At 31.9% G+C, this 24,234-nt stretch overlaps 1 protein-coding gene across 35 annotated transcripts in view; it reads left to right on the top strand.

Annotated features, from left to right (window-relative positions):
• Positions 1-19,883, top strand: part of LOC124369014 (calponin homology domain-containing protein DDB_G0272472) — a 75,730-nt gene extending 55,847 nt beyond the window's left edge. For 27 of the 35 annotated variants that reach the window (XM_046826641.1, XM_046826644.1, XM_046826645.1 and 24 more), the window contains 8 exons: positions 410-469; positions 1,968-2,445; positions 4,430-4,605; positions 13,087-13,210; positions 14,410-14,717; positions 15,588-15,894; positions 17,251-17,549; positions 18,647-19,883. In XM_046826641.1, the coding sequence (XP_046682597.1) occupies positions 410-469; positions 1,968-2,445; positions 4,430-4,605; positions 13,087-13,210; positions 14,410-14,717; positions 15,588-15,894; positions 17,251-17,549; positions 18,647-18,913 (2,019 nt within the window). In that variant the 3' untranslated portion in view covers positions 18,914-19,883. The remainder of the gene's footprint in view (positions 1-409; positions 470-1,967; positions 2,446-4,429; positions 4,606-13,086; positions 13,211-14,409; positions 14,718-15,587; positions 15,895-17,250; positions 17,550-18,646) is intronic. The other 8 variants (XM_046826651.1, XM_046826673.1, XM_046826671.1 and 5 more) reach the window with 1 other exon arrangement.
• Positions 19,884-24,234: the final 4,351 nt, after the last annotated feature.

The raw sequence follows: 24,234 nt of genomic DNA, 5'->3' as shown, positions 1-24,234 counted from the left end.
TTACTGCGTTATCAAACATGTTCTTTCAAATATGTGTGTGTAAAATACCATTTATAAACAACAACCAAAACTGTTAAACAAAAGGTGGAGAAGACCCTAAACATAACAACAAAAAACTTACCAGAAGTCCAAAACGCCTTTCCAAAAGGGAAATGGCCTAATATAGTAATTGTCAATGGTTTTAAAAGTTATAATTAACTATTACTATTATCTCTCTGCTTTGCATGGAAAGTCCATTTGTATGCTTAACAATCGTCAAACTATCTATTTTCTCTCCTTGTTATTTACTTATTTGGCGTTTGCTTGGGAGCATTTGGTTTTTATTTCAATCAGAAATTTTCTCAGCTTATTGTGAGATACGATATCTTACTGTCTTGATGTGTCGTAGCTTATGTAGTGTGTTGTTTAGGATCCTCCCAGTACAGTTCAATTTACTGCCAAACGACCTTCAGCATTTATTAAGTCTAAGGTAATTTACTAAGTTGAAATGAGTTAAAAGTTTTGCCTGAAGAAGGGAACTAAGAACTCATTCAGCAAGTTCTTTTTGGTTTGTGCTCTTATCCCTTCAATGATAAAATAAACATGATATATAAAAGCTAGTATTCAATTAAGTTTTTGTTTAAGACTAATGAGGGAACTATTCCTAACACAATTACATTAAAACAATGCAGCATGGCTTCATAGGATTGCAATAATAGCATCCTAGTGTAATAGCTTACATACTCTGAACCATGAACATAAGTTTAGGCTTCTGCAGGTGTATTATTTCTTCTATCGTTTTGTAATAATAGCAGACATGAAGACCACCGTTATTCATCACTGGGTTCAGTTGTGTTTGTCATACATCAACAACAAGAAGTGGAGAATTTAAACATGGGTAAACTTTTTAACAAATACAAACAAATATTTAGTTGTACATTATCAGAACATTTATCTCAACAACAAATATTCATCTAACACCATATTCAAGGAGGTTTGTATCATAATACAAAATGTGTTGATTATTTCATTTAGTTAATTGCATGGATACCCACAAAAAGATCATGGTGGGGCATTGGATTTATAAAGGTAAATAATTGTTAAATATAGTTTGTAGAGTATTAATGATTCAAAATAATCTACCTTTCCTGTTATTTTAATGTATCAAGAGATCTTATCATGAACAAATATATTAAACTTTATTTAAATTTTAGAACATGTCTGAAACATTTATTTGGAAGAATACTTGAAATTAGAACCTAACCCTTGAATGTTTTGAAGCCATCAAGTTGCCTTCTAATGTTTAAATATTGTTCGCCACTTCAATGTAAGGTCTTAATGTCCTCCATGGGATTAAACATATTTTTTAACATTAAGAAATAGATACTAATAATTCTGATTGGTGTTTACACTGTTATTATATATTTTTTATTATTGGGTATCAAAATGATATTTCTTTGTTCATTCATTCTTAAAGTATGAGTTTTAAAATATTCGGTTTGTGAAGTTTGATTTTAAAATGTTTAAAAATTGTATTGTTATTTAGTATTCAACAACTCAAGAAAAATTTGTGTGTGTGAAAAATGTTGTATTTTTCTATTCAAATTAGATTATTAGGATTTTTTACAGAAAAAAAGGGTTTTTAACATTTTTAACTGTATGTCACCTATTACCTAATGTATAGATACCGGAAAGGAACTGTACAGGATACTGTACACAAGAACTTTAATGACCTGTACAAGAAGGGACATTACTTGACAAGCATAGTAAGGGAGGGAATGGATACAAAGTGGATAATACTGGTAAAAAGTGCTCCTGTCACAGGATATATATCTGTAGTATCTCTAATTTTGAATTACAGGTTACTGATAACTGCAAACAAAGCACTATGTTTATGTACTAATCAAACAATTTAATTACTTTTGTATCAATATTTAAAAGATTTCAATATTACAAACATTTAATGTGAAGTGTTTGATTTTTATCAGGAGGGGGCAGGGCAGTCAGCTTCTGGGGTGAAAGACACACGGCGCAGAGAGTCTACTACCACTGTCCCTGTGGTGATTGAGTCCAAGCGTAAACAGTCAACCGACAAGCCTATTCCTGTTGTGGTTGAATCGAAGAGAAAAGAATCTACTGACAGGCCCGTTCCTGTTGTGGTTGAATCAAAGAGAAAAGAATCTACTGACAAGGTTGTTCCTGTTGTGGTGGAATCTACGTCCCCCAGAGAACGGAAGAGAGAATCTGTTATTCAAGTCAAGAGAGAGCCTGAGAAGAAAGAGCCACCTGTAGCTGCTCGAGAATTCGCCAAGCCAACACCAAAACCTGTTGATAAAGAGATTCCAAAGTCGATTCTCAAAGATCCATCTAAAACATCAGTTCCATCTGCACCTAAACCCCCACCGCCTCCGATGGCTCCACCTCTTCCACCTCCGCCTCCTGCCAATAAAGGAGCTCCAATGATTAGTAAGTAATTAAATGGTGTAGTATTTAACTTAGTATTGTACAATCAGTTTACTGTGTTACATATAATATGTAGTATGGTGTCAAAGTTTTTGCATAAAGATATAAAACCATTTACGTCAAAGCCATAAAATAAATTAAAAAGAAAAATGAACTAGACATATCCATAAAACAGTGTTATTCTATATGCACTGCTGATGTATTACAAAAATGTAATACTGCTGATTGGGTTGTTCAGGATTCAAAGCTATTTTTATAGTTAAGTAGTGGTGAGGAGAAAAATATGAGGTGTGGTTTAAAAAACTAAGGTTGACAAAAGTTCAGTTTGTTTAGCTACAAATTTGCAATATCTCCTTTAAATTACACCCCTTCTTAATACCTACATCACATAATGTGAATTTCCCATCATGAAATGCAGTGCTGGAAGTAACTTTTATGAAGATGTTTTTAACCTTTGATGCTTGTCCATTTTTTTAAACACACTTGAATATTGTATCATTCAGGTTGTCCTGACTTTAAGAAATTACAGGAAATTGAATCACTTTAATGAGATGGCTATTGAGGTTATTTAATTGGGAACAAACCAGAGATATTGAGTTTGGTTAAAAACATCTAAACACACAAATTGGGGATTCTAGCATTGCGTTGGTGAGGGATCTGCGAATAATTTTCCACATATCAAGTATTTTCTTATTTCAACCGAAATAATAATTTAGTAACTTTAGTTTACCTATTGCAATTTCAAGTACTGCTCTGATTATTAAATTAAGTTTTCCAGAGTATTTTTATTAACTTATTCTTAGCTGTTCTCATGAAAGTTGATCTGACAAAGCCTTGGTCTTAATCAACCATTCAAAAACAAGCGTGTCCAATTAACAACCATTACCTTACAACTGTTGCAAGAGTTTAAAATAATTATTATTTATGTTAAGGATTTTCTAGAGGTTTCTGGTGGGAAATATGTTATGTTAAGAAAAGTAGCAGTGCTTTAGATAATGATGTTAAGAGAGGAATAGCAATGATGTGTTTGGCACCATCCCATGGAAAATGATTTTAATATTGATGTAAGAATTATAAAATTATATAAATATTGATATTTAATTCTATTAACTTTATACCAAACTATATTTACTGTAATGGCTATTAAACACATTTTTAGTTGGAGAAAAATACAGAACTAAAATACTGTGAACCCGAATTAAAATTAAGGCATTATAAATGTTGTGCTAATATTTAAAAATAATGTATACTAGTAAAAAGTATTGTAAATTCTCTAATTGAAATACAGAATGTGGTAAAATATTTTCAGGAATTCAATTTGAGGAGATAATACAATATATTTTAAATGTTAACATATATGTAAATGAACAGCAAAATTAAATATTTCATCATAATTATAGTAGAAAGTAATATGCAAATGCAACACTGCATGAACACAATATGTGGTAGTAGTTAACAATACCTCAGAGTTGTTAGATATTTGACAAACTTGGTTACTCTGGTTACTTATCTTCATAGGTCATCATCTATTCATACAGGATCACTTGTCTATCAGGTAAGATATTTTGAAATGAACATGTAATAATGGCATTTTTTAAACTGTTAAGTATATTTTATAACTATAAATATGCTTTCAACAATACTTGTATATGTGTTTGGCATACACTAGTATTATACCTAACTTAATTTCAGCACCCTTAACTATGATGCACTTTATCCCACCATTAGCCATTAGTATTTTTTAATAGAAATTTACCATTAATATGCTGGTTTTTCTTTTAGACTCATTATTTTTGCTATATCATATTATAAAACACTTTCAACTGAGCTGGGAAGAGAAACCAGTGGAAGATGGACAACAGGATATGATTCTATAACATTCTCTAGATACGAACTCGTGTCTGATGGTCCATAATGGCATTAACAGTCTGATTATTTTATAGTTACACATTATATTCTATACACTAATATAGTTGTGTTCTTACAGAGAGTGAAATTACACCAGCAAAGGCAGCCAAGCTGGAGGCACTGCGTAGCCGTCCAAGGAGGCGGCCAGACTGGACTGACATGATGAAGGAAGTAGAGAGTGGGCGACAGTTACGTCACGTTCACTGCAATGATCGCAGTGCTCCCATTCTACCCAAGGAGAAGGCTAAAGGACAGGTATACACATTAAATTTGAAACGTTTAACTGTGAGTGCTAAAACTACAAATAACATTTTTTCTGTTATTAGTCCAGTACAATAAAATGAGGTATGGCCATTGTTTACATTTTGTTTCAATGCTAAACAAATTCATTACATAACGTTCTTTGTTTGCTTATTAAATGACCAAATAGCAAGAAAAAGATCAAAGTTTACATTTAAAACTAGTTCAAAAGTTTTTACATTTATCAGTCAATTATTACTCTTATTTTTGTCACTGTATCATATTGATATATAATACCTGAAAAGATTGACAGTGAGTTCTGTATATGAAAAACAATATTATTGTAGTTTGTAATAAAAATGTACATTAATATTTTTATTCTTATAAACATTTTAGAACATTTATATTGTATAATTTCTTAATTAAATCATGTTTGAAAGGACAACAGTGTTGTGGACATATACTTCATTGTTTCAAGTTAAAACAACAGAAACATGATATTTTAATCAAAATTTAAGTTGACAACAAACAAGTTGTATGTCAAAAACATAAGCTATACTTGTAACATAGTTGTTCACATTTACAATTACACATATAATTCTTGACAAAATAAATATACCCATGCATGTAGTCTAAGAGATTTACCCTATATTAGTTCTTAGTGATCACAGCCAGTACAGTAAGTTAAGCCTCCTGTTTTTTCTCTTAAATAATATTACTGCAGAACAGAACACAAAAAGGAAAGTGTGGTCATATAAACCAGAACCTCGAAGATTGCACATAAATGATAATGTCTCACGTTTCTGTGAAGATATTACTTTAGAAGCAGCCCTTGAAAAATTAAAGATGAAAATATTCAACCCGTACGTCTTCGGGACATATAGATCACCTAATGGAAATGTTGAAAATGCCTTTAGCTCTCTCTCAAAAGTTTGGTAAGGCTGAAATTTAAAACACCCCATTAATCATCATGGGAGACATACATTTTGAAAAACCACACATCTGAATGAAACTCTAGCCTCCCATAACATTGTTAGACTCCAACTTCCAACTACTAGAATCACACATTAATCAGAATCATCTATCGACTGGATTTGCACCAATGTAAATCTACTCAATATCAACACAGAAATTGTCAATGTCGGGCTCCTCCGATCACACAGTGTAAACATGTACTGTATGCTGTAATGTAAAATGTAATGCATCAATCAAAATCACCCCTAATTTTGGAAACAATTCACTCCAAATTCTCAAACTAACATTGCCCTGTAAGAGCTGGGCTGGTGTATATGAAAATCCACAATACTGAAGAAGCTATCAACAACACTGTGATAGTTGCAAAGGAATCAGCATGCCCCTGAGGAAATCCAAAATTCAAAGAAAGTACAAACTGCAATTCAATCCAGGCTTAAAGAGGAGTATCTAAGAATTCTTAAGAAATGTGAACAGACTGGGAATACAAATGACAAAAAAGCATTGGTCGAAACCAAAAGAAACTGTGACCTCCATCTGAAATTTATAGGGAAGAAAGAGAGCAATGCAGACAATATATATCAACAATGCAGACAATAAGTAAGAAGTGTTATGGAATATAATGAACACAGTGCAGTTTAAAAAAGAAATAAGAAAAGAAATGTCTTCAGATGGATGGAATCCGCATAAAATATGTACCAGATGTTGTTGAAAAAAACTCACCAGGAAGCGGTAAAATATTCTCAAAAGTTATCAAGTTCTGTTGTAACAAATTAGTTCCATCACTAGTGGATACAATTAACACATAAATTAATCAGAAATGGACACTTTCCCTCACCAGAAAAAGCAACTAAAGTTTACCCTAAATCAAAAATTGAAGTTTGTCACAGGCCAGTAATTACAGGCCTATCTCCCTCATATTTTCATTCACCAAGCTAATTGAAGGAGTTGTTCTAAAAAGAATATTAAATCACTGTACAAAACACAACCTACCCAACAATGTCAAACGTGCGTCCACAAAAGGTAAATCTACCAATATAGCTATAGTACAAATGGTAGAGGCACTGAATTATGGTCTGGAAAATAAAGATTTTACAACAGGAATTTTCCTGGATTTCACAAAAGCCTTTGATTGCCTAGAACACAACATTATCATTCATAAACTAGAGAATTTGGAAAGTGCATGCACGCCTAAAAAGTGACCAAAAAGCTATTTGAATGGAGAGTTAGATAGTCGACTTAGGCATGTAGTAAATTAAGTAATTAATGAAGCAGGATCTATTCTCCAACCTATGAATTGAGAAGTACCTCAAGGATCTGTCATGGGCAATGCACACTTCATACATTTTATAAATGACCTATCTAAACAAATAGGTGAGGATTGTCTCACTTTGATGTATTCGGACAATACAACCTTAGTACTTAAAGAACTGACACAGGGGATTTTGGCTTTAATTCTGTTGTAAGTCTCAACATGGCTTACCAATATTGCCACAATAATAACCTAGCAATTAATACAACCAAAATATCTCAAATAGCTTTTAGAAGGAATTTTGATCAAGTCCCACACCTATCAACATTGAAATGTGTGAGGCAAAGTTTCTAGGCATCACTTTAGACAAGAACCTAACTTGGACACCTCGCATAGATCATCTTTGCATAAAACTTAGCAGCAGTCTCTTTGCAATAAGACGAATTAAAGAGGCTACAGATGACCAAACAACAACCACTGCCTATCATACAATTTTCTTATTGCATGTCAGATATGAGATAATGATCTGGGGTGAAACCTCTGTGACTAATCTACAGAGTCCTTATACCTCAGAAAAAGGCAGTCAGAACTCTGGCAGGACTGCAAACTTGGTAGCTGCAGTGAGGCATTTTTACTGTTGTAGCGCTCTATGTTAGGGAACTGATAATGCATGCATTAACGAGGACTCTCCAAGGCGAAATTACACTCATCAGCATAACCTCAGAAACACAACAATGTTCAACCTGCCTGCACAACGTATGACACTCTTTGAGAAGAAACCATCTTATATTGGCAGGAACCTACACAACCAACTACCCGCCAAACTAAGAACCCAAATAAGGAAAGGAACTCAATTCTGCGCTTCATAAGTCTGCACAGCAACGAGATTCTTAGCTATACCTGTAGAAGAATTTGTACAGTGCAAATTCAGAACCTGTTTAACTTGAATCCTGTACATGGTATTGAGACTAATAAATACTGTTCTCTAAGAATCCTCTAATAAAGTCTAGAAAAAAGTTATTAATAAAAAAATTTCTTGTTATAAGATAATGTAATTGAAATATAAATAAAGGTTCATGAGAAAACTGTGAATATATAATAAAGCAGTACTCCACATACAACACACACACTAATTCATAAAACTTCTTGAGCAAAGGCATTACCTTTTTTCAAACAACAAACAACTTGTAGTACTTTACTAGTTCCGTCTGGGAAAAGTTAAATTACCAGCATATTATCATTATAAATGAAGTGGAGGGAGAGCTTTGAAGCTTTTATTAGAGCAATGAAGCCTGTACTGCATTATCGATATAATAGTACAAAATTATATTTTCACCAAATAATTAAATATGTAACACGTAATAATTAATGGACTTTTTAGTTTGAGAGTATTGTGTATTTGACAAACAAGTAATACCCTGCTATACAGGATCTTTTAACACCTGATCTCCTGTTTAAATGTTTTAATTGTTTGAGATATATGAACTTAGTGTGAGGCTAACTTCTAAAGCAGGGAGTGATTCTTTAGAGTCGTTATTTCTTTTTAAAATCTTAGTAAACTGAGGATGGGATGTATAACTTAACAGTTCAGAATTCTATAAACATAAATAACTATGTATTCAGTTAAAATATTTCAATACAATAGGAGAGACAATGTAAATGCAGCACATAACTTGTACAAAATTTCTGATATTCCTTATGTAATAGTACAAAATATTCTGAGAAAGTTTTTGGCCATTCCACTACAAACAACTAAATCAAGTTTTTTAATAGTAGCTCCTTTCTCTTGTTAGTCTTGAAGGATGACTATCTTTGCCAAGAAATCACTGTCTTGCCAGCTTCATGTTGGCATCGGAAATACTCTAGCTTCCCTGGCAACACTGCCCCATCTGTTTTAGTATTAAAATTTAAAATACATAGCCTCAAGATTATTTTGGAAGAATATTGGTTTCCCAGCAATCCTTCTATCAGCCTCAAGGAAGTATACATTTAATAACAACTGTATTGTAATTGAGATATCTATAAAACATTAAAACAATTCTGAATACCCCTACTTAACACAGAATTTCAATTTAGTTTATTACAAATGTTTGTAGAGTTTGGTTTGTATTATTTTAATTTGTACCCAATGAGTTAAAAATAATACACATTTGATAAAACTTGTAAAATTGCTTACTGAGAACATTTTGCTTAATGAAAAGAATATGTTTCTAATATAAAGTATTTGTTTGAAAAAGTCTAAGGGAATATACAGTAATAAAAATAGAAAAATGTATGGAGATAAAATTGATGTTCTAGGAAAGGGGTTTCTAAATTATATTTAAGTTTATACACTCATAATTATATCTGGAAATATAATTTGTAAACATATAATTTTTTATCTTCCTCATATTCGTACTTTTATTTGTAGTCTTTTTTTTAAATGTCCTAGTAAAAAGGCTATGGGTAATTTAATATCCACCATCAAAATTGTTCAAATGGCTTCTCATTTTCAATCTTCCCCACACGTAGTCTAAGAAAAAGTATGTTACAGTAAAAAATTGGTCTTTAGTAAAGTGATAAATTTTAAGATCCCTGAGATCCAAAAAAGTTGTTTTTATCAATGTTTTTCCAAACAATCATTGACCTTAAATGATGAAAGAACCAATCAGTTTTGGCTAAATTTGGAATGTGGGTGTAGTTTGTAAATGCCTGTACTTATTTTACATTTTTTTAAATTAACATTATTTTTATATTTATCCAGAGAATCACCTTTTCAATAAAAACAATAATTCCTCTAAAAAATTGGCTTTTATTTTCAATATTTATAGACCATTGGCCATTAATGTATTAATGTATCTCATACTTTTTCAAGTTTATTATAAATAAATTTATGTTAATCATTGTGATAAAAGATTTGTAAATAGTATTTTAATTTTTAATTCTTTGTTTATAGTGAGAAGTCTATTATTCTGAGAAATATTATTCTCTATTATATTGTGAAAATCACATATAATGCTGATAGAATGAAAACTTTAGAAGAGAATGATGTAATGACATTAAAAATTAAATTAATATGTTATGTACCATAATATTAGTGAGATATAATGTTTATTTCTCATAAGTATCTATTATTGTCAAGGTATCACAACCTTACCAACTGTTCTTAAAATAACAATTGGCAAAATAGAATAAAGCAACCTTCAGACTTGAGCTAAATTTGTATTACTCTCTCAATAATCAACACATAGTTTCCACCGCTTAATGATGAAAATAAAATCTAGCTTCACAATTTATTATCACATTTGGCTCGGGACTGGTGTGTGAACAATATCGTGTTTCTGTTTCTCAACTTGCTCACATATTCCATGCAACTGTTTTGTGTTTAGTGTGACCATATGTGATTAGTTGCGCGCTGATGGTGTTAGTGTGTCAGTGGTGTTTTTTTGTTGTACTCAGTTCAGTGGATGTTTAAGTTGTGTTTGTGTTGAAAACACTTGTTTATAAGGATGTGTTACTGAAAAATATCATATTGTTTTTTCTGTGGATTGTTCAGTAAATAATGAAAGTTTTTTTTCAGTAAGTGATTTGTTGTATTATAGCATTGATATATTCAGAAGTTTAAAGATTTACTTTGATTTTTTGATAAAACGTCTGATTAAAAATAAATTAACAATTTTTAAAATTTTAAACACAACAGTTTAAACTTTTTACAAAATGTATTAAAATTATGTATAGTAATTATATATGCATTCTAATTAAAAATTCACCAAAGCTATTCTGATAAGCATGTGTTTAATCCAAAATAGTGTACTATATGTTAAAATAAGTAATACAAAATATTTCTTACATTTACTTCACATATTGATAAAAAAAACTTACTGGATAAAGTTTATTGGACTAAAAAACCAATTATTAACTTTACGCTAATAAACAATATCAGTTTATTATATACTGGTACTTCTATTCCGGAAATCAGAAATCCTTTATTGATAATCTTTAAGATTAAAAGTATTGTCAATTATTAAAAATTTACATTGCTAGTTTTAAATTAAATATTTTTTTTCTTACGTTAGGTTACCTTCCTTTCCATAGATGAAAGTTTATCAATAACACTCCTTAGTAAGTATTAATAGTTTACAAAATATTAATTACAATAGATTAATAATAAAAAGAGTAAAGGGAAGGTAGTTTTGGTACACCAAAAATTAATTTAAAATATTGTATCACATTTTAGGAAGTTGGAAAAGATTTAATGAACAAAGAAGTTTATTTAAAACAGCCACTTATTGAACTTTTGTTTAAATTATGTGACTCAGTGACAAACTTTGAACATCAAATCAGACCAGTAGAATCAACCATTGGAGTTGAGTCAACAACAAGAAATAAGCTATTGAATGTATTCTGTTGGCAAAGCAAATTTGATCTCCACAAACATCAAAGTTATTGTTTCATCTGTTAGAGTGCACCTGTAACAATGGAATTTCTCAAACCAGAGAGTCTGAAGTTAGAAGGTGATCTATCTGAAAACTTCAAATTCTTCAGCGATGAAATTGATTTCTATTTCACGGTTACCGAAACTGATCAACTACCACGAAAAGCGCAAGTTGATCTATTGAGAGAACTGATGGGACCAGAGAGTTGGGACCTCTACAGGTCGCTGTCCAGCCACATAGAGGGTGATGAGACTAATCTAGAGGAAGAGACTGTAGAGAGTATACTCTCAACCCTCCAAACGCATTGTGTTCCTCACAAGTGTACCATCATGGATATATTTAACTTTTTACTTCGCAAGCAAGGATGGGAAGAAACATTTGAAGACTTCTTTGCAGATTTGAAACATTTAGTGAAATTATGTGATTTTGGAGATCAAGAAACAAAACTTCTTCAGTATCAAGTAGTGATGGGTGTTTACAGTACATCTCTCCAGACTCGTCTTCTGCAAAAAGATCTTTCGCTTGAAGAAACAATTAAAATCGCCACCAGCAAAAATATAGATGTAGATGCAACTATAGAAGATGGATATACAACAGTTTCAGGGGACATATCTGAGGAAAATCAGAGTCCTGATGATCCAGATAAGTGTAAATATAACTAGTAATATATTTTGTTTATTTTATTTTAGAGAAGTGACTTTAGGAAAGTATAAACACTTTCTTTGTTTTCAAAGCGTGACAGATTGTTTATTTTAAATCATTACAATACATCAAAATTTTGTCACGGGTATTTTGTGTCATCAAATTTCAAATCCTAGATTAGATTGGAATAGTTAAATTGCAAATTGCAAATAAATGAAAATTAATAAAATAAAAACACAATTTAAAATCTAGATCATGCCTTACGAATCAGAAGACAATGCATTAGAAATGTATAAGTTCTATTAAGGGCTAAGTGTTTAAAAGTTTGTACCATTTATATTGTTCATACCTTGTCAAATAATAAAAAAAATAATCTAAAATACATAAAAATATATTGTAAATAAAGAATGGTAAATAAAGTATTTAAATATACATGTAAATTGTAAATCCATAAGACTAAAACACAACAAAACCTCTTAGTATGTCCTTAGTTATTGAGAAGTGTGGCTTTAAACAAGTATTCTTCAGTTATAAAGCCATCTTCTGTTCTTATACAGGGATTCATAGAAAACAGTATTTAGTCTGCTGAAATAGTTTTAACTTTCACAAAGTTAAATTGTTTGTTGCACTTAAACGAAAATTTATATTGGCAACAAAATCTAATCAACATTTAATTTACTCGCTGGATAGCCCATTGTAGTAATCAGAGGTAACCCTGTAAAATACTTTGTAGTTTATTTAATAATACAAAAATGAATTATTTAGCTTAATGTCCGTCAAAAATTAGAATCGTAATAATTATGTATAAACACAAAACTAAGTTGATATAGCTCAATAAAGTTGTACTAATCGAAATTTCATAATTAGTTTTGCAAAAATCTTAGTGAATTTTCTGTGTAGAGCATTAAAATTAAATCTAAGTATTTTTATTATAGTAATAATGTATGATGAATGTAGGATATGATGAAAATCTCAACCATAGATATACATGAAGGATAAAGTGAAACATAAATACATGTGAGTAAATACTGTAAATTATTAATTAATGTTTGAATTTCTGAATTAAAAACAAATTAAGCAAGAGCACTTGATTGGGAAATCAGACGGAATAAACAAAATAAATAGTAGATTTCTTACTTTAGTAACATTGTTAATTGAGTACTGTAAATTTAATAGAATATTTTCACCTAATTAATAAATTTCTATATTTTACAGTTTGTCTATGAGTCGGAAAAGGATGCCACCCAAGATCCTCACAAACAGCTACTATCACAGATTCAGAGTGGAGTGAAGCTGAAAAGAGTCAAGTGTAATGATCGCAGCAAACCTAATCTTGATGGTGAGCTGCTTACCCCTTTCCAAGTATTTTGATAAGTCCTAATTTGTACGGAAAATCTGGTCACAAAAATATTTTAAATTCGTGTATCATATATGTACTCAGCAAATTATGACAATTTAACTATAAAAATTCGTGGTTATAAACTGTACATTTTGTAGGATGATTACGTTTTTAAGATATAAATTATATGATTTAAAATTGATTTACAAATCCAGGTTGTTTAAATCATAAAAAACTTATAAAAAATCATTGAAAAATTCATAATTTTCATTTTTCTTTTTAAAATGCTTTTAAGGGATTGTCTAAACATACTTTATGATGTTGTTTGGTTATGTATTATTAAATTAAGAGATTGCTTTGTACAGGAGGATTGATGAAATCAAAATGTTTTGTAAGTAGAAGGCTTAGTTATCTTTATACTTTAGTTGTTCACTTTATACTGTTGTTTGCACTTAGCTCTAAAGATTGGAACTGCCATGTTATTTCTTAGGAAAAAGGCTCCAATGCTTTAAATTTAACTTAATAAGACCTTACATGGTAGGCCCTAAATATCGTTTTGTGTAAACTTAATTACAATAGTATGTTTTGCAGTGAACCGATGAGTTGCACTCCTTAAATGGTAAATAGTTGACATTTTCACTAGCTGGAGCTAATTGGAAGTAAAATAATAGGATGCAATTGGCATAGACCAGTGAGCTTACATAGTAATTAAGGTATCTGCTCAAATCATAAGCCATGTTATCAAAATGATTTCCCCATCTTCAGTGCAGGAGTTATTTTACAATACCACATAGCACACTCCAGTCCTAGTCGTGCTTATCAAGTGATTGTCCTATCATAGTAAGGACTTTTAATAGCTTCTAAAAATCTGAGGTCTAAATTGTCAATGATTATCTGTCAATTCAAGAGGTTCTCAGGGCACATCTACTTCATCCCTTGGTCCCTCTTAATCTCACTCCAGGTTTTGCCTTTCATCTTCAACATGATAAACATCATAGAATCTAGGAAACTATTATGAAAGTGCTTAAGAATTGAGAGTGAGTATGATGTTTTAATTCTGGATAGCTTCAAAACTATCCAACACTGTTTTAACACAGGATTTTATTGTATCCTGTTACTTGAATAGTTAGAAAGAGGATAGGATCTCACTAATAATGCTAAACTTAATTACAGCTCTCATTTTAAATTTTCTCTTTCAGGATTACGCAAGTTCAGGCGACAGATGACCATTGAAGAGCAGATCCAGAAGTCGATGTCAATGGCTGATGTGGTAGCAGTTGCTGCTGAACCAGATGAGTTGGACGACATCGACAAGGTGCGTGATGACCTGCAGTCCACCAAGCAGATGTTGGCCCAGGAGCTGCGGAACAAAGAAGCACTGGAGCGAGAGAACAAGCGTCTCATGGCCAGGCTACTCAACCTGGAGGTGGAACTTGAGAAGGAGAAGAACGCCCGCAAGATGGACTCAGAGAAGGGCACAACGGGCCGATCAGCTGCTGATGAGAAGGTATGTGGAGTGCACAACTTTACCTCAGACTATCACATAGAGTTAATATTCACTGTTTTAATTTATTTACTTACAAATAATATTAATAGTGGTCATATGAGTTGATTTGTATTTTATTATCACATACACACGCAAGCATATATTTTAATCGTTTTGCCCTATTAATTTAATTTCTCTTTCTCTAATGGTGTAATGATTATGGTCGATAAGCTAGGAAGCAGGCTGGGACCATATCCCTTTCCACCAATAATATAAACATGTTAAAATTTGGGAAATTAGAAACTTGCCAGTTAAGAGTTGGAATTTGAATCATAAACGTTAAAAAAAATCTTAAATATATATATCAAATTTTTCAGCAAAACATTTCTGTTAAATTGTACGATTCCTAATAAAAACTTTTTAATTTGTGTGATTAAATACTATTTTGTTTTGAAATTTATTTTAAAGGTTATTTTATTTTCTAAACACAAAATACTTCATTCTAAGTCGATTTAGCTTTTGAAGCATTAGATTTGTTTTTCAAGTTCAAGTTCAAAAATTCTTTATTAGTAGTAAATTACAGTACAATGCATACATTTCATGTGCTATGTATAGCACGTGTGAAATGAAAAACATGGTTTAATTTAATTTTATATTGTCTTTCGTATCGTTGGCAATTAGTCCTTAACAGTTACTTACTTGCTGGTGCAGCTACCATTCCATAACTCAATCCCACAATTACAACCTTATAAACTAAATAACAGTGAATATGTAATATGTGTTTTTCTAGTTATGTAATATTTTCCTAAGTTAGAAAATTCAAAATTTGTCAGTAATGCATGTCACAAAAATAAAGAAATAATAAACTAATTATTGAAATTTGTAAAACAGCTGGTAAACCAACTGAAAGATGAAGCGGCAGAAGCAAACCGTGTGGCAAAGGAGATGGAAGACAAATATAGAGGCACAGCAGAAGAACTGGATGCAACTCGGGCCAAGTTGGAGAGTGCTTGGCTGCGTAACCAGCAGTTGGAGCAGGAATTGAAATCAGGGGCCCGGGGTAATGTCCCCATCACCAAACAGCCCTCATCCAAGAAACTTGCAGCTTCTATGGCTTCCATGCCAAATGGCAAAACAGCCTTAGAATCAGATGATGAGTCGGAGTATACAGAGGAAACAGAGACGGAGACAGAGTCAGGTAGCTAATCAGAATCAGAATCAGAATCATTTTATTGTCGTCCAACAATTACAAAATTGTATTGACAAAGTCAAATATGATATTAAAAATATCACTAAGTAGGCCTACAGAGCCTAAAATAAATACAATCTATATCTATGTTAAAAGTTTAAAATTGTTTAAAATTTTAAAATTGTAAGTCACTAAAATTAGCATAAAAAAATCTCATCTACAGAATAAAATGTTTTTCTCTTGAGCCACTCTGCAACAACATTCTTAAACCTACCAACAGAAATTGATCTAGCACTTAATGGTAACTTATTGAATAGCCTAGCTCCGGTTATTGCATAGTTCTGTTGAGTTTTACTTAACCTAGCATATTGCACATCAATTGTATTTTTTAATTCTAGTGTTGTGTTCATGGTTAAAGCTTCTAAGATTGAAAGAGTCGAGATTTTCCTTAACAAAAACTAAACTGTGAAATATATATATACATGGAAGCGTAAGTATACCCAGTTCTTCAAAAAATGGCCTACAGGACTCATTGTCGCTAATTCCTACTATGCAGCGTATGGCTTTCTTTTGCCACTTAAACACAGTCTTGGCTCCACTAGAGTTGCCCCACAGTAAAACCCCATACAGAAGGTGTACATTAAAGAAAGCGTAATATGCGCTAATGACAAGATTAAGACTTGTATACAATTTTAGTTTTTTTAGTAGAAATATTACTCTTGCCAATCTAATACATAAATGGTTTGTATGGATTCCCCAGCTAAGCTTTGAGTCTAAATTGATACCAAGTAGTTTTACAGACTTATTTACAGAATTACGTAAACTAAAGACAATTTCCTCTGTCTTGTTATTATTCACAGTTAATTTATTAGCAGAGAACCAGAGATAGGACCTTTCCCTCATATAGCCCATAACGACATCATTTAATTTTGAGTCTCTGTCTGATGATAACAGAGTAGTATCATCAGCATACAAGACAACCTTACCAGGGACAAATTTAGGGAGATCATTAATGAAGAATAATGCTATGATTCTAAAGCATTCAAACTCTAATCCGAACTAAAATACCAAAGTTCAATTATTTTTTTCTGCTGATAGTTCCTCTTTTTGTCTCTTTAGTTCAGAACTGATATTTTAATACTTTACTCACTTATCAGTTTTGTTGATATTACCAATCACTTTTTCAGTGATATAATCTTCAATAAATCACAATGTTTTTGCATATATGTAAATAAATGGTAAATTGTATAGTTTTAACAATAATTCTTATTATGATTTTCTGTTAATATACAGGAATTTTTAATTATTTCAACAAGACAGATTTTCAGCAGTTTATAATTTATTTTTTTTAATGTTATTGAACAGAAGAAGAAGGCAATGAAGCAGACGCAGCTGCAGTCCAGGAGAGACGAATTGCCCGGGAACTCAAGCTTCTTGCAACAAAATTGAGATCTTACAAGGAAAAACAAGCAATAGCTCTGAAAGAGAGGCACAATCTCCGGGAACAGCTGAGGAAACAACAAAAACAACTGAGACAAGAAAAGAAAAAGTACAAAGCTCTACAAAAAGAAGTGGACAAAATGGCAAAACTCATGAAGGATGATGAAGAGGAGGGTGAAGAGGAGGAGGAAGAAGAGAAGCCAGAGGATGAAGAAGAAGAAGAGGTGAGAAGTATTTTAAAAATGCTAAAAGACTAAACTGTCAAAAGTTGTAATTAAGTATAAATATTAGATATAATTTTTCAGACAAGAAGGTATGGAATGAATCTGTGCCCACAAGTTCAGACTGGGTGATTCCATATTCTTTTTCTTCAATTGAAGTTACTAAAAAAATGAAAAAAATATTGATAAAATTATTATAAGAAAATACAGGGAGTACAGTACAGTATAAAATGAGTCTTAATTTTATAAAGGCTTCCTGGGTGTCGAGGCCAAAGACAGAAAACAGGTGAGTTCAGCAAACTGGACTTGTCTCAGAAAGTAGGCAGAGGTGCCCCTTGGTTTAAATTAAATATAAAAACAGAGATTATGCAATTGCAGTAAAGTAGTGAAAACTAAACAGTGACCATTTCATTACCTATACAGCATATTACAAAATCATTACAAACCAGATTATATTTTCCTCTGCTAGTGTAGTGAGTATGGTAGATAGCCGTATGATGGGAGGAGTATTGGTAGAGGAACATAGGAGGGGTTCTGGCATCATGACTTCGGCTTACCAGTACAGCCATGCCCATTGCTGAGATTATACTTGTGGTTGCATAATATGTTATTGTCATGTGTTAATATAACAAAAATTGCAAGCATAACGAAAATTATAGCTTTTAAATTATCAAGTTTAAATAAATCCTCAGTAGACGAACTGCACAGTTTTGAGGTATGTTATATAAAAAGTCTAATGATGGGTAAGAGGGCATTTTCTTTACAGTAAATTTGAAAATATTAACAAGTGCATGTCTTCTGTCAAACAGTTATGCTGCAAACAGTCTCCTTGGAATTGGTTAATAAAATCACAAATGTGGGCCAAAACAATGGTGTTAAATTACACTAAGGCGGTAGAGAGACTAGTTAGTGAAGAAGCCCACTGGAATCTTGATCAAAGATCTCTTTATGATTTATCCTGAAATTCTCTCCAAATAACACATTTTGTAAAAGTGTTTTTGGAGGAGATTATTTTTTGAGAAGATTCAGAAGATACAAAACAAAAATAAGTCAACATTTCATAAATTGATGATAAATAATTATACATGTTTTGTTTACAGGAAACAGAGAGTGAGAGTGAGAGTGAGGAGAGTGAAGAAGATGACCCAACAGACGGAGATCTGCCTGAGGATGCCACGGTGGAGGCCAAGAGGAAGAACCTGACGGACAGATCCAAGCACCATGAGACTCGCCTTGGCACTCTCAAGAAAGGCAACTACCTGCTGAAAGCTAACATTGACAGACTCCAAGATGACATTAATCGCCAGCGGGAGATGTCCTTGTCATTACAAGAAGACCTAAATTCCGTCCTGGCAGAATTGGGCTAGTTTGAACCTAAGATTTTATTTTGTAAAATGTCCACACTTGTATATTACTTTGGTTGTATAAGTTTTCAGTTAGTGAGTAGTTGAGTTTTTTACTGTGATTAACCTTATTTGTAATACTTTTGGAGATAAAGATAAATCACTATTTAAAAGGCTTAAATGAACAGTGTTTTTGTGTCAAGGACTTTATTTTTAGAATAAATGTTTATATCTAAGCTGTTTACATGACAAGTAATCCTAGATTTATTTTAGTCTATTTATCTATGTGCATGATTTAATGGCAGACCAAACCATCTATTTCAACATATCAATTTACTTCTATTAAAAATCAAGATTCAAGATATTTTATTGTCATTAAGCAATTGACATGCAATAGACAAAGTCAGAACAGCAATATTTTACCGTTTACCCTAAACTATATTATATTTAAAAGCATTTATAAATAATTAATTAAAATTCATAACTAAAACTTAATAAATAAACATGACACATACAAACTAAGTACAAATAGTAAATAACAAATTATAATTAATTAAAATAATTAAAAAATCAAGGTGTTAATATCACATGTCAAAAATTTAATTAAATTGTTAAATTCGTCAAAAGAGTAGAAAGCATTCATTTTTAACCATTTACTTAATAATAAATTTACTTTAATCTATTCATGTCTACACTAAAAGCTATCTGAGGTAGTTTATTAAATAATCTAAGCTTCATGAAGATGTGGCTACCTATATTCTCAAATTATTGTTGTCAGCAACCGGAATACTTTTATCAGATTACTAATGCTAGTTTGTGATGATATTATAAATCTAAAATCCATTTTACCAAATACAACATTGTTGTTCATAGAATATATTTTTGTAGAAATATATTTTGGAATAGTTTGAAAAAAAACATTTTATATAATGATAGTATTTATACATAAATGTGTTTTTGTGTTTGAATTAATAACATAAAATACTTTTATATACTTGGAGTTTTATTTTAATTTGTTTCATAACCATGACACAGATATTTTTATTATTATTTTAAAATTGCTGACAATAGTTTATGAATATCTAAAGAGCTGAAACCTTAGTGTTAGACTTTGTAACAAAGATGTGATGTAGGCTTTTCTTTAATTCAGCTAATTACACTATTATGACTTGTGTCCACATTGGCAAAGTTAACATTAAGAAATAGTATATAGAATATATTTATTTAAAATTTATAGTGGAGAAAGAGATGTCTATGAATTTAATAGACATATGCTTCTAAGGAATGGCATTAAATTAGTGTGAGCTACAAGATCAAGTTTTGGAGCAAAGAAATTTGATGGAGGCATTTATTTGTGTCTTAAACAAAAAACAAATTTTCTACTAAAAACCCAGCAGTGATTAAAAATGCATTCCTTTCTCTTTTTCCATTCCATTGTAGTTTTATGCTTATTACAGTAAAATTGGGTAAAGTTATTATTCTGTTAGAGCTTTAGCTGAACTGTTAGCTGCAATGCACCGGCTACAAATGTGTTAAACAGGGTGATTATAGAATCTTCCCTCCGGCTAGTAGTGTTTTGAACAGTTACATATTGGAATTTTAAATGTAGGAATTCTTTGTTTCTAGATCAATTATGCCTACTTTGTGACATATAAGAAATTCTTGGGAGTTGTAACCAAAAATAACATGTCAACAACTCAAAATTGTCAAATTGTTACCTCACTATATGTTTTGGAGGAGGGTATAAAAACAAGGATTTTAACACAAAACTGAATGTCTTTGTTTTTTTTTTTTTTTTTTTTTTTTTTTTTTTTAGATATTTTAGATCAAAGTTAAAACTAAACCAGTTTACAAACTTACAAACTCTTTGAACTCAACTTTAACACAAAAAGTAGGATAGACTCCCAAGAGTCAGTCAGTACATTTCAAAAATTTATATTCTCTTTGTAATGTTTTAACATTTTCAAAAATATCAAGAATATATATTGAAGATGTCAAATGTAATTTTCAAATTATTCCTCAATTAAAATCCAGTCCAACCAAGTTAAAATTACATGAACTGGATGAAACTTTTTCATCAACGGCAAGATAATGGTTACAAAAACATGATGGTCAGTGGCACTAAAGCAGTGGTGAACCGGGGAGGGGGATTCCAACATGTTTTTACTAAGACAAAACTATAATTGCTAGATTCCTACTGAAAGTTGGTTACAACTCTTTCTCAAAATTTGCTCAGTGTTTAACGTATTGTTAATTAATAAAGTCTGCTTATACATTCCTAAATATTCCTAGCATTATTGAATAATTTTCATCTGGATATTATCCATATTCAAATGTGGAATCACAAACCATGTACTCTTGAAGGGGCCCCCACAAGAAAAATCACATATGTTATTCAAGGGCACCATGGTGTCTGATCCGTCTTCTTGGATACTTACAATCCATAATTTTGTTCACGACTTCCTGAAAATACTTCCAGTAAACTGGCCTGTTATCATGAGTATTGTTAAAAGCCACTCTTTTTCATGTTCATGGTAATTTCTCCTTGATTCACCATAAAATAAAATCATGTCGACCATATTGATTTTTACTTTTCACCAATCTATCTCAGGCTCAAGGGCTGAACGTCTTCAAACACAGGAGTTGTACGTGGTAGGTGAGTGTCTGCAAAGTGTAAGCAGTATTACCTGACCATATAGAGCTATTACCAGATGGACCAGTTATTACCTAATGCTTGTGGAGCTTGCATGGAGTCGAAAACATACATACCTAAAACCAACCCAACTGATCTTAACAAGACAACAGATCAGGAATAGTCATAATCAACCAGACGCGGCGTCTGGCAATATGGCATTAGATTTTTCTTCCTCTTCATCGTACTCAATATCGCTGATGAGGAAGTAACAGTTGTTTGTATTAGAGGAATTAATTATAATAAATGGTGTAATCTAAATTAGTCATGATACCAGCTGGGCTGTAGGGTGGAAGCTGCATTGTTTATGAGGTCAGGGTACTTCAGATTTAAGGTTTAATAAGTAAATTGGCTGTGGCCAATAAAGTGAAGGTGGCTGTGTTTTCCAGACATTCTCTGGCAGAAGTGTTTGACGTGGCTTTGATACAGGAACCCTCAATTTACAAAGATAGGTTAACAGGGTTGTTTATGACAGGGGCCAATCTAATTGGTATCCATGTTAGAACCTCAGGGCATGTATTGTTGTAAGTGACAAACTGAAAAACACTCCTGTTCTGGAGTTTTATTTCAGAGACTTATCTATAATAAGACTGCTTGGAATCAGCACTAATAGGTTCCTAATGCTCTCATCATCCATCCCGAGAGCTGATTGCTTTGGTATACCATGCTGGGGAAGAGGATTTGAGCTCATCCTTAGTTGTGATGCAAACTTGCACAGCAAGGTCGGAGGGAGCAACAACACCATAAATAGAGGCAATTACCTTCTACATTTTATTATCTCTTTCTGGTTGTTGTGAATGTAACTAGTGCTCATACGTTCTGTATCAACACCAACAATAGAAGTAAGTTAGGGAGTATATTATCTGTCCCTGATTGTTGTGAATGTGGGTACACTGTTGTGTTCCGTACTAAGGTAAGAAGAGAAATTATATATGCAGATCACAGAGGGCATGGTCAATAGGATACATGATTGGCATGTGTCAAACGAGCCATCCTCCTTGCATCATCCTCATATCTGTTTCAACACTGAACCGAAATAACTTACTGATAGGAATCGGAGGATCACAGACTAAGAGTTAAACAAGGAAAAGCTGAAGGCAAGATTTGAATCCTGTAACAAAAATACAACTCTGTCCAACTGGATAGATCAGCTGACAGCTTATTTCTGCTTTTATGAATTCTTTTAAGGATAGTTGTCCTGTTAGGAAGAGATCTGATGTATACTGGTAGAGATCTAAATTGATCTCATTAAGAAAGGGAGTTATAGCTCTATGTGAGCAAAATCTTAGGAAACGGGTTTATATATGACAATATGCTGGTGTTCAGCCATAAAATTTGTATGGCCAGAAGACTAAACTGGAAGAAAATCTTCACTGATATTGACAGAGTGCGTGATTGTACAAGGCTGCAGACATCACTAGAAAAAGATTCTATCTCGCTGCTAGTCTCAAGCATAACAAAGACTACATTTCTGATCATGAGGGAGTACTGAATCTAATGGTAAGTACTCTTTTTCTGGACTACATTATACATTAACTACGATTCTCAGAACCAGCCATATAAATTCTGAATAGTAAGTAAAACAACATGATGACAAGGCATAAATTATAATACATAAATCCTTTTCTCTGGCAAAAATTAACAAATGAATTATTGAATCTTCTAAAAATGTTTGAAACATTCTTCTTGGTAGTGCCAGGTGCTGTTCCATCAACAAAGAGACTATTTTGTTCTCTAATTAGTATTTAGCCTTATCAGTAAAAGTGTATATTGATGGGTCATGAAGGACAACTCTCGACTAAAATAAACTGTGGGCAATCAAAATCTTATTGCAGTGAACACGTTATAATTACAACTTGGCATTATCACTAATGATGCAAACTGATGGAACTTATAAAACAGTTATGTTTTATGGCATTCTTTACCTACAGCTTCGTAAGAAACAGCAGATTAGAAAGTCAATGCCGCATACTGTCATTGAAACAGAGTGGCATTATTTTATTTTTTAAGTTCATTACCGCTGATAGATGGTAAAACAGAATTATTACTAGTGTTGGTATTGTACAAACATTGGAAATTAATATTAAAAGAAACATGCAACAGGCTAACAAATATGAAATTTGTATGCTTCTCTCAAAAAGATTTTATCTACCAATTTTTCTACCATTAAAGTGACGGGTAAAGGTCTACAAGCTGAATCTGCCCACTTTTTTAGCACTGGAAAGAAATTGGATCGATGACATAAAAGTGAATGTTGAAGTTCATGGTAGGTGTTATGCCATTGATAAAAATACCAAAACATAGGTCCTAAATCTGAGTATACAGGCATCCCTGAACCTTTAAAGATCACTTAAAATTAGTGTGAGAGTCCCGAAATAAGTCAAGATATAAAAATATTAGATCAATAAACTACATCATCAAAATTTTTAATGTTTTGCAGTAGATCAATCAAAGAAATAGCATTTCTCCACTCGTAATAACTCAGTGTTCAGCCGTAAATATTTGCACCTAACATTATGTGATAGACAAAAACAATGATAACCATTTTTAGAGATACACTAACTATTCAAAAATAACATTGTACAAGACCGCTTATGCATGAGTTTTTAATTGGTTGTTCAATCCATACCTAATTCAATTCATAACACTTTAA

The sequence above is a fragment of the Homalodisca vitripennis genome, chromosome X, assembly GCF_021130785.1.
Source record: "Homalodisca vitripennis isolate AUS2020 chromosome X, UT_GWSS_2.1, whole genome shotgun sequence".
NCBI lineage: Eukaryota > Metazoa > Arthropoda > Insecta > Hemiptera > Cicadellidae > Homalodisca > Homalodisca vitripennis.
Note: the sequence above shows the minus strand (reverse complement) of the source record. Positions and strands in the feature narration are given on the sequence as shown.